This window comes from Sceloporus undulatus, chromosome 2 (assembly GCF_019175285.1).
Source record: "Sceloporus undulatus isolate JIND9_A2432 ecotype Alabama chromosome 2, SceUnd_v1.1, whole genome shotgun sequence".
Lineage (NCBI taxonomy): Eukaryota > Metazoa > Chordata > Lepidosauria > Squamata > Phrynosomatidae > Sceloporus > Sceloporus undulatus.
The window spans coordinates 1,276,494-1,288,125 of NC_056523.1; the positions used below are offsets into that span (position 1 = coordinate 1,276,494).

The window sequence follows — 11,632 nt, forward strand, 5'->3', positions numbered from 1 at the left end:
CCCAACAGATGGCCATTCAGCCTCTGCTTAAAGACTTCCAAAGAAGGAGATTTTAATACACTCCAAGGGAGTGTGTTCCACTGTCAAACAGCTCTTTCTGTCAGGATGCTCCTCCTAATGTTCAGCTGGAATCACTTATGACCTTAATGGATTAGAAAGCTGGGCCAAAGCTAACAAAATGAATTTCAGCGCAGAGAAATGCAAGGTACGGCACTTAAGGCGGAAAAATGAAATGAACAGATATAGGATAGAGGACACCTGGCTGAACAAGAGACTTATTCATGTGAAAGGGATCTAGGAGCCCAAGTAGACCACAAGTTGAACATGAGTCAACAGTGCGATGCGGCAGCTAACAAGGCCAATGCAATTTTAAGCTGCATCAATAGAAGTATAGTGTCTAGATCAAGGGAAGTAATAGTGCCACTATATTCTGCTCTGGTCAGGCCTCACCTGGAATATTGTGTCCAGTTCTGGGCCCCACAATTAAAAAAGGACATTGAGAAAGTGGAGCGTGTCGAAAGGAGGGCGACTAAAATGGTGAAGGGTCTGGAAACCATGAAGCCCTATGAGGAAAGACTGGGGATGTTAAGCCTGGAGAAGAGAAGGTTAAGAGGTGATATGATAGCCCTGTTTAAATACTTATAGGGATGTCATATTGAGGTGGCAGCTAGCTTGTTTTCTGCTGCTCCAGAGAACAGGACCCGGAACAATGGATGCAAGCTGAGGAAAAGAGATTCCACTACATTAGGAGGAACTTCCTGACAGTAGGGCTGTTCGACAATGGAATGCACTCCTTCCTCGGAGGGTGATAGAGTCTCCTTCCTCGGAGGTCTTTAAACAGAGGCTGGATGGCCATCTGTCAGGGATGCTTTGATTTGGATTTCCTGCATGGCAGGGGGTTGGACTGGATGGCCCTAGTGGTCTCTTCCAACTCTATGATTCTATGATTCTGTGATTCTGTGATTCTATGACTGTGTTCGGTTCTGGGCATCACAATTCAAAAAGGATATTGAGAAACTGGAGTGTGTCCAAAGGATGGTGACTGAAATAGTGAAGGGTTTGGAAACCATAAAACCCTATGAGGAGAGACTTAGGTAGCTAAGGATGTTCATCCTGGGGAAGAGGAGGATAAGGAGTGATATGATGGCCCTGTTTAAGTATTTCAGGGGGTGCCATATTAAGGACGGAGCAAGCTTGTTTTCTGATGCTCCAGAGATTAAGGCATGGTCCAGGCAGATTGAAGTGTTCTACAAGAAGTTTTTGTGTATTCCCATTTCTAACATTTTATTTATGTCTGTTTATCTTTCAATGCAGGGCTGGCCTGTTTTCAGTGTAGAATGTGAAAGACATTATTGACAGAGGATGGCATGTATGACTTTAGAGGATGAGCAAGTGAACATCCTTCTAATGTTGTGGGTGATGGGATTAGGTCCTGTGATGACATTTCCCAAGTAGATGCGTTTGCAGAGTTGGCATTTGGGTTAGTGGCAAGGTCTTGTATCCTTCTCCTCATATGTATCGTGTGTTCTCCTATAAATAAGGAACCATTTGAGTAACTCTTTGTGTACAAAATGTTTGTCACTTTTATTCTTAAAACCAAGGGTCTGCTCCATGTCCATGTTTTCTTCAACATTTCTATGCATGGAAGCAGTGTTTAATGTCTAGATGTTTAACATAGTAGCTTTTTAAGTTTCTAACTGCTCTGATTATAGGGAAAGTATGGTCATGGTCTTTTCAGAACTTGACAGCCAGTGGGCTGTCAAATTTTGGAGGTTATTATTATTGTGTATCTTTACAACTGACCCTATCATAGTGTGTTTTGTGTGTGTTTGTGTGTCTGACAGTTTGTGACTTACCCGAGGTCACCCAGTGGGTTTCCATGGCCAAACAGAGAATTGAACCCTGATCTCCAGAGTCATAGTCCAACACTCAAACCACTACATGCCAAGATTCAAATTTTTGCTCAGCCATGGAAACCCACTGGGTGACCATGGGCAAGTCACACTCTCTCAGCCTCAGAGGAGGAAAATGGCAAAACATCTCTGAATAAATCTTGCAAAAGAGAGCCAACACTATGTAGTAGTTTGAGTGTCAGACTATGATGTGGACAGCCAGGGTTGGGGTCTTTACCCAGCCACAGAGGTCCACTGGGTGACCTTGGGAAGGTCACATTCTCTCAGCTTCAGAGGAAAGCAAACCTGCTGTAACTAGAACTTGCAAGTGAGAGACAGCATGGTTTAGTGGTTTGATTGTTGGACTAGGGCTCCAGTAGACCAGGGACTAAATCAGCCATTACCCAAGGTTTCGATGTAAGTCCAGGAAAGTCCCCCCCCCCCCCAGGATACAGAGGGTCATACCTGGTTTATTTGTTTGCTTATTTACTTTAAGGCATGGATGTGCCACCTGTCAGCTTATGAGAGGGCATTGGATAATTGATAAAAGCATACCAGACATTAAATACATAGGTGAAAACTTTTAAACTAAATATTGCTCCATAAAGCTAAATTAGAATCATAGAATCATAGAGTTGGAAGAGCCCACAAGGGCCATCCAGTCCAACCCTCTTCTGCCATGCAGGAAATCTCAATTAAAGCATCCCCAACAGATGGCCATCCAGCCTCTGTTTAAAGACCTCCAAGGAGGAAGACTCCACCACAATCCCCATTGAGGGAGGGTCTTCCACTTGCTAATTGAATGGAAATCAGAGGTTTTTCACTTTTGAATGCAACTGAGCTTTGTCAGGGTGATGAGAAATCCTAACTGCAAAGGAGGACAAAGCAGCATAAAAAGGACATTCAAGAAAAATGTATGACATCAAAGCAGAAAACAATCAAATAAATATAAATTCATGCCTCTTAGTCATGCTCCAAACGGAGGACATCTGGGTATTCCTCCTGGACAGAAGGTGGAAATGTAGAAAAGCAGGAGGGCTGGTCACCCTGACCTTTGCTAATTGACTGTTTTTGCACTTTTGAATGCAATTGAACTTTGCTAATTGAATGCAAACTGTTTTTGCACTTTTGAATGCAATTGAAATTTGCTGATTGAATCCAAAGTACTTTTGCGCTTCAAACACATTTTGCAGTGACAAAAATAAGCTACAGACAAAGGGGAGAAATAGGAGAGAGAAACTGGGACTTTTTATAAGCAGCTAGGAAAGTGGGACAATGGAGGAGTAATGGGGACTTTTTTTCTGCCAAACTGGGACATTTGGAGGGTATGTCATAACAAGCACTTTAAATCATGCCTAGAAAACAACTGGTACACAATGCAATCTTTGTAACAAGGAACTGTATTTTATTTCACACTGACTGCAGGATTGTGATGTAAAACATATATCTTGACAGGAGAGCAACCACCCATTACTGGAACATGCTGTCCTTCCTGTTTGCCATTCAGGAGGTCAACCAGGATCCTAAGGTCTTAGCCAACATCACCTTGGGATACAACATCTATGAGAACTACTTTGACACAAGGATGACTTCTGATGCCATAGTAGATCTGATCTCTACTGGACAAGCCAATGTTCCCAACTATTCCTGTGGAAGACAAGATCTCCTCTTGGCCGTCCTTGAAGGAGCTGACTCTCAAAACTCCATCCAGATTTCATCCATGCTGGGTGTTTACAAGGTCCCACAGGTAAGGATGGAATCATAGTTCGGAGAGACCCCAAGGGCCACCAAGTTCAATCCCATTCTGCCACTTACAAAGACACAACCCAAGCACCTCAACAGCTTCTGTTTAAAAAACTGCAAAAAAGGAGACTCAACCACACTCCCAGGCAGCGTTTTCCACTTTCCAATAGCTCTCGCTGTGATGAAGTTCTTCCTAATGTTTAGCTGGAATTTCTTTTCCTGTAGATTGCATCCATTGTTCCATGTTGAACAAGCTTGCTCCCTCCTTCAAATATTGAAACAAGGCTATCATATCACCCATTAACCTCCAAGCTAAGCATACCCAGCTCCCTAAGCAGCTCCTTAGATGGTTTGGTGGTTTCCAGACCTCCTACCATCTTGGTCACTCTCCTTTGGACACTGTCCAGCTTTCAGTCATGCTCAGAATGGAGCCATTTTGCAATTCCTTCTGTACAGAAGGCTGAAAGATAGGACATGTCCTGGAAAAAGAGGGCATTTTGTCATCCTGCTTCCATTCCTTTACAGGCCAGTTACATTTCTGTTTCTCACACTCTGGATGATAAAGCGCAGTTCCCTTTCTTCCACCGGATGGTCCCCAAGGAAGAAAGCCAGTACCCAGGGATAGTCACACTGCTCCGATATTTTGGCTGGACATGGATCGGCCTCATTGCTCCAGACACTGACAACGGGGAAAGGTTCACAAGGACCATGAAGCCCTTGCTTCAAAAGCATGGCATTTGCGTCGCCTTCTCCCAAAGCATTGCAGAAAGAGGAGCCACCACCTTTAGAGTGAAAAGTTCTTCTGTTCTCACTTGGAGAGGAGTCAACATCTTTCTTTACTACGCTGAGACTTTTTCCTTTGTCGAAGGGATCGTCATGATTTATCACGTGGCAAAAACCCTCAAAATGCGCACTGTAGGTAGAATGTGGATCACAACCGCCCAGTGGGATCTCACAGTGGAGCTGAGCTATAGCCCTTTCTCTGCCCAAAATGTCCATGGCATATTTTCTTTCCCTGCCCAGACACATGAAAGGAGAAAATACAATGATTTTATCTCCTATTTTATTCTTATCACTAAACTCATGGAGAAGGCCTTTAGCTGTCCGTATTCAGAGCATGCTTTATCTGTGAAGGTCTGGAGGAGATGTACTGAGAAAGAAATTTTAAGGACTGTCTCCAAGGAGGTGTTTGAGAGGACTCTGTCTCTGGATAGCTTTGTCATTTACAATACCATCTGGGCTGTGGCACGTGCCATACATGAGGCCTATTTATCCAGATCGAAGCAGATGTTGAGGGAGGCTGGTGGAGACCAATCAGGTTATCGGAGGATCCAGCCATGGCAGGTAATGCCTTTGATCCATCTCATAGGTTGCTTCAAGTCATTTCCAATTTATGACAGCCCTAAGGTGACCCTAGCACAGGTTTTCTTTGCAAGTTTCTTCAGAGCAGGTTTGAGAAAACATATGAATCAAATCCACAAATAATCAAATCTGCAAAAGTCAAAGTCGTAAAATGTGGAGGGCCGGCTGTTTTGCCAAATGTTTGGAAGTCAAGGCCTATGAGAAATAGCTTGAAAGAAAGGAAGATTCAAAGATGAACTGGTGGCCATATTGCAATCTCTAACAGGACATCATATGGAATCTAAACACCTTAGAACTGAAAGTGATGCCTATTATATCATATTTGCTTTGTTGTGCTAGTAGTTCAACTTCATCTTGCTTTATTTCCCATGCTCTGTGCTCCGCACACTCCTGAAAGATGTCCATTGAACCTCTGTTTAGAAACTTCCCAAGATGGGGAGTCCAGCACCCTCCAAAGACATCTCTTCCATTGTAGTGATAGGATGATGGGCTACGTCTTCATCTCTCTAATTTCTTTCCTCTCTCCTCCTAGCTGCATCACTTCCTCAGAAATTCCCGTTTATACAACACTTCTACAATGGATGGAATATATTTGGATGAGGATGGAGACCTTGCGACCGACTTGGACCTTGTGAACTGGGTGGTCTTTCCCAACCGATCGGTCGCAAGAGTCAAATTTGGGAGTTTTCAAAGACAGGGAAGCCCTGAGCGCAAGTTCACCATTGACCAGGAGGCCATGGTTTGGCCCAGATGGCTCAACCAGGTGAAGGCAAAACTCATATTTCACACAGACAGTTACATTGGAGAGATTCTATCTTAACCTTTCATATTCCTCTGAGAAGTCACAAGGCAGCTGTATTAGACATGTAAAAAGAACAAAGAAGTCTGGGTGCACCTAAAAGACGACTTATTTACTTGAACATGAGCTTTTCTGAACTCAGCTTACTTCCATTGCTGAAAAGCTGGGTTCAGTTGTGTCCTGGTGTGTTTGTGTGTCACACTTTTTGACTATCTTGATTTGGCAGTAGCAGTCCCAATTAATCCTTTGCCTTCCTACTTCCTGCTTTCCTACTTGCAAAGGGTTACATACCAGCACAGAGCTCCTACTTTCTCATTGTTCATCCATACTTGAATGGGTCTAGCATCATTTTGTCTTGAATCCTATTAGTCCTAGACTAGACTCATTGAGTCAATGGAAATCATGTGAGTGTTGACTTGGCTTTGGTTCAGCTTTGGTTGACTCTAGATTAGCAACAACCAGAGGAGAAATCATGTACTCCTTGCTGTGTCTTTGAACTGCAAATCCCATTATCTTTCATTACAAATGGTACTGAGTATGGGATGTTGGGGTTTGCAGTTCAGCAACATGTAAAGATGGTAGCATGTGCACACTGGTAACCTTGAGGCTGGACTTCTGCAATGTGCTCTACATTGGGCTACCTTTGTACCAAGTTCAGAAACTTCAACGAGTTCAAAACATGGCAGTCAGAATGGTCCCTGGTACATGCAGGAGTCATCCCATAGTGCCAATATTAACACCACTCCACTGGCTGCCAAATAGTTTCTAGGCAAAGTACAAAGGGTTGGTTATTACCTTGAAAGTCCGACACGGCTTGGTTACCTACAGGATTACCTTCTCCTGTAAAATATGCCCCATACAGGTCCTCTGGCAGATATTTACTTTAACTGGCCAGGACTAGATTTGAAATGGTCACACAAAGAGCCACCCCATCAGCCACCCCAAATAGTGGAATAACCTGCCAGGAGAGATTCAACAGCTAGACGAGCTGTCTGGATTTGTAGTCCAACCATCCTTGGGGTTCAAAAGTCCCACTAGGTCTGGATGATTCCCTTCCACTGCGACATTACCTTTAATGCCTTTCCCTTCAATGTTTCTTGTCTTCCTATTTAGACCCTTCCTTCTTCAAGGTGTGTTCACAGCTGTCACCCCGGATACTTCAAGATGGTTCAGGAAGGGAAACCTGTTTGCTGTTATCACTGTCTTCCCTGTGGAGAAGGGACTGTGTCCTCCCAGCGAGGTAGGTCACCCCAGAGTAACAGCATCTCTTTTAAAAACAAATCTTACTTGGATTTAGCCTGGAAAAAAATTGTATAAGAGATGCTATGATAGCCCTATTTAAGCATTTGAAAGGATGTCACATTGAGGAGGGAGGACACAATACAGCAATGAATGCAAGCTCCAGGAAAAGAGATTTCACTCAACATTAGGAGGAACTTCCTGACAGTAAGGGCTGTTCGACGGTGGAACACACTCCTTCCTTGGAGATCGTGGTGGGGTCTCTTTTTTTGGAGATCTTTAAACAGAGACTGGGTGGCCATCTGTCAGGGGTGCTTTGATTGTGAGTTCCTGCATGGCAGAATGGGGTTGGACTGGATGGCCCTTGCAGTCTCTTCCAACTCTATGATTCAATGGATGTTTTCTTGTGTTGTCTATTTGTGGGCCCACAATTATTTAAACAGAACCTCTGCCAAGGATCTCTGGGTGCCAACAAAACTCAGAGTGGGGTCAATTTTTTTTTAAAAAAAGATGGCTGCCAGACCATTCCTGTGTCCAGTTCAAGAAGGATATTGACAAGATGGAACGTGAAAAAGAAAGAATATCAAACGAGGGGTCAAAAATGGTTTTGGCCAAATCTATCCAAATAAAATTTTGGTTCCAAAATGTCGTCTAGGGGCTGTGGGGGGTTACATTAGCTCCTTACATAATTGGATACTTTATTCTTTTTAAAAAACCTCCATAATTTTGTACGTCCCTAATATTCCATCCAAATTTGTTTGTGCTTCTTTTGTACGTCCTGCTTCGACTGTGTTGAATTTTTCATTAATCTTTATCCATTTTCCTGACCTTCTTTTCAGAATGTCACACTTAACTTGAATTTGGTTATTCTCTCTCTAATTCTCAGCCTCATCACATGGGAAAAGACAGCGGAAATGGAGCTGGAGAGTAGCGGCTTTCTCTATGCCTTACCCCACGACCTCAGAGCGCTTCAGTTCTCTTCCCGTGAGAGGCCATTGTAAAAGCATGCATGGATTTTTCCAACATGGCAAAAGACATGCTTTTATGACCACCTTCCATAGGAAGAGAACAAAGGTGCTACAACATCATGCGATAAGGCACAGCCCAGAGAAAGCCACTACTCTCTGGCTCCATTTCCACCTTGTTTTCTCGTGCAATAAGGCTGTTCTTGTGCCAGCAAGAGAGAGGTCTAAACTGAATTCCCAGGGTAATTGTCTTGATAATCTAGTGTACATGTCCTGATAATCTAAATTAGATTAAGTCTAAATGAACGTGATCTTTTTCTCACAATATCTCAGTTTTCAATAGTCAATAACCTTAACTTAATCCTTCATGGTTTTTAAATTTATAACTACTCCTTAATCAACATACAATAACTTCCATTTCTGTTTGCAGTGATTTTATTACTCATTTCCAATCATCCTCAAATTTCTCCAATGATTTTTGTTTTGTTTTGTTATTATTTTCTGTCTTACGCAAAAGTTCTCCCTCCTTCTGCTGTGTTTTTATGCGGAGATGCCCAGAATTGAACAGGGAAGACATGGGGGAAAGTTTGCTTGGGAAGTTTAAACATTTCCTCTAAGAGTAAAAGTTCCTCCTTTTTATCTCAGTGAGATATTTCCAGATTGTGAACTTTCTATGAAATGTGACTTTCAGTTATGTAGAAGTCACTCTCCTTCTTCTCTGCAGATGCTGACAAATGCACCAAGTGTCCAGAAGATCAGAAGCCTAACAAGGACCGAGATCAGTGTGTCCCCAAGTTGATCACCTACCTGTCTTATGACAAAGCTCTGGGGATCATCCTGGTTTGCTTCGCCCTGTTCTTTTCCTTAGCCACAGGCTTTGTCTTAGGGATCTTCATTAAATTCTTACAAACTCCAATAGTCAAAGCCAACAACCGAGAACTCTCCTACGTTCTCCTCATCTCCCTCCTACTCTCCTTCTTGTCTTCTTTCTTATTCATTGGCCAGCCAAGGAAGTGGACTTGCCTTCTCCGACAAACGGCCTTCAGCATCATTTTCTCAATTGCTGTCTCTTCCTTACTGGCCAAAACCATCACTGTGGTGCTGGCCTTCCTGGCCACAAAGCCAGGGAACACAGCAAGAGGATGGCTAGGGAAGACTTTGGCCAACAGCATTGTCTTATCCTGTTCCTCCATCCAAGCTGTCATTTGCACCCTCTGGTTGAGCATCTCTTCCCCCTTCCCAGACTCAGACATGAACTCCCAGCCTGGAGAGATCCTTCTGAAATGCAATGAAGGCTCAGTGGCCATGTTTTACCTTTCCCTTGGCTACCTGGGCTTCCTGGCTGCCACATGCTTCACAGTGGCTTTCCTGGCTAGGAAGCTGCCAGGGGCCTTCAACGAAGCCAAGCTGATCACCTTCAGCATGCTGGTCTTCTGCAGCGTCTGGGTCTCCTTTGTGCCCACTTACCTGAGCACCAGGGGGAAGTACATGGTGGCCGTCCAGGTCTTCTCCATCTTGGCCTCTGGCGCTGGGCTCCTGGGCTGCATCTTCTTCCCCAAGTGCTATATTATTGTCCTGAGACCTGACCTGAACACAAAGGAACACCTCACGATGAAGACAAAAGTTGTCATCTGATTCTTAGAGCACTGTTTTGTGAATCTATGTGTTGCATGGCAGTAATGAATACAAGCTTCATGCCTCAGGAGTGAACAATGGGTGGTATTAAAAATGAGTCTTTCTTTCCAATTAATTGTACTGTGTTTTTAGCCTGTAAGCTGCTTTGTGGCCCAATTATAGGAGAAAAGCGGGATACAAATAATAATAATAATAATAATTATTATTATTATTATTATTATTATTATTATTATTATTATTATTTCCTCACAGAGACACAAACACAACATGTCACAATCAAACAAGAACTCTGAACAGCAACCCCAGAACAGCCTTTCAGACTTTCTCTTTTGCATGGAACTCTATGATACCACGAAGCTACAGGGTTTGAGTAGGGATATGATGAAAATTCATTGCAGAAAATACGGGATGTTTCTGTTTTCTCGATCCCTTGGCTCCTGAGCTCTGAAATGTGCCAACTGCCTATTATTCGGGAACTTTTTAGGAATGAATCAGCTGACTTGTGAGGGACGAGAGGCTTCAAATATCTCACTCTTCACAGAGCAGCGAAAAGAGTAATAAAATCTCCCATCTCCTTCAAGGATGAGAAGACTATCAGAGACATTTACATCCATAGTAATGAGTGATGCACTAGTGATGTAAATGTGTCCGATATTCTTCTCATCCTTGAAGCGCATGTTTCCCAAAAAATCAACATTTTTGGTGAGTGCATTTTATTGGAGGTGGAAATAAGTAATCTGAGTGGAGCAGACAACTCCTTTAAGAGCATAAGAACAAATACGGTTCAAGGAGAGCCAAGGAGGATTAAAGCAAAGGCCTCTCTGGCCCAGCACTCTCTTTTCATAAATGGGCTCTCAGGCACCCAGATGAGAAACTCACCACCAGAAGGACATGAGCACAAAATCTACAGACTTGCATTCAGTGGGCCCTTGGTATCTGCTGGGGTTTGGTTCCAGGACCCCCAGTGGTTACCAAAATCCGTAGATGCTCAAGTCCCATTGAATACAATGGTGTAATAAAATAGTGCCCGTTATATAAAATGTCACACTCATGGTTTCCTTTTTGGAAGTTTTTAAATGTAATTTGAAGCCATGGTTGGTTGAATCTGAGGATACAGAATCCGTGGCTATTGAGGGCCAACTGTATTTTCACCACCAAGGCTGTGTTCCCACTGGCCTAAAACACGCATTAGGATGCGAATTAAGGGGGCATCATTCCCATCTAACCTCAAATTTGATCTGCATTGCCCTGGAATCGTTCCCATTCAGTTTCGAATCTGATTCAAGTTTTATTGTATAATTCGGATTATATGCCTATACACCGGTTTAAAAAAACAGTAGGTTTTAACACAAATTATTTTTGCTCCCGGGGTCCGATTCGCGGTATCCGAATGGGAACAACAAGGGTGTCTGATTCGGGAACCTGGAGATGGGAGGAGCAGCGCTCAAGGGGCTGGTCTGGGGGTGTCACCCTCTTTGGTCTCTTTCTGCATTGCCGGCGCCATTTTCTTCCATTCGCATAGACTTTCCCCCGGTAGATTGCAACCTCCCCTCTACTCCTCATTCATAGACCGATGTGTGAGGAGAGCCATTGAACACCATTTTAAACTTTTCTTTTTGCTTTTTTCACCTCTGTCTGGATGCCTGAGCAGCAGATGGGCTTTGCAGTACATGCCTGCTGGATCGCCCCCCAGACAGCCCAGGGAGAATGGGGGAGGAAAAGGGATTTGGAGGAATGGAGGCTCCTTCCAGAAGAACTATGGGAAGACACGGGAGAGCCTGGACACCCAGGGATCTGAGGGGAGGATCTGAGCCTTCTCTTCTCTCTTCCCCAAAGAGTCTCTCCCCATTGAATCCCACTGCCTTCTCCTCCTTGATCCGATTTGCCAAGCCTGAGCTTTGGATGCATTGTTTCTACCCATTGAATCCCACTGCCTTCTCCTCTTTGATCTGATTTGCCAAGCCTGAGTTTTGGATGCACAGTCTCTACCCATTGAA

The 11,632-nt window shown here is 43.7% G+C and overlaps 1 protein-coding gene across 1 annotated transcript; it reads left to right on the forward strand.

The window, feature by feature from the left end:
• The first annotated feature begins 3,372 nt into the window (after positions 1–3,372).
• LOC121922763 (vomeronasal type-2 receptor 26-like) lies at positions 3,373–9,635 on the forward strand. The gene is made up of 5 exons (XM_042452541.1): positions 3,373–3,639; positions 4,161–4,979; positions 5,530–5,760; positions 7,875–8,019; positions 8,725–9,635. The coding sequence occupies exons 1-5, from the start codon at positions 3,373–3,375 to the stop codon at positions 9,633–9,635; spliced, it is 2,373 nt and encodes a 790-aa protein (XP_042308475.1).
• The last annotated feature ends 1,997 nt before the right edge of the window (positions 9,636–11,632 follow it).

What these genes read in the sequence shown, in the direction of transcription:
- LOC121922763 (XM_042452541.1), top strand. Translation starts at nt 3,373, where the DNA reads ATGCTGTCCTTCCTGTTTGCCATTCAGGAGGTCAACCAGGATCCTAAG. An exon ending in GTGTTTACAAGGTCCCACAG is followed by an intron (nt 3,640 to 4,160) that starts GTAAGGATGGAA and finishes ATTCCTTTACAG; the next exon opens with GCCAGTTACATTTCTGTTTC. An exon ending in AGCGCTTCAGTTCTCTTCCC is followed by an intron (nt 8,020 to 8,724) that starts GTGAGAGGCCAT and finishes TCTTCTCTGCAG; the next exon opens with ATGCTGACAAATGCACCAAG.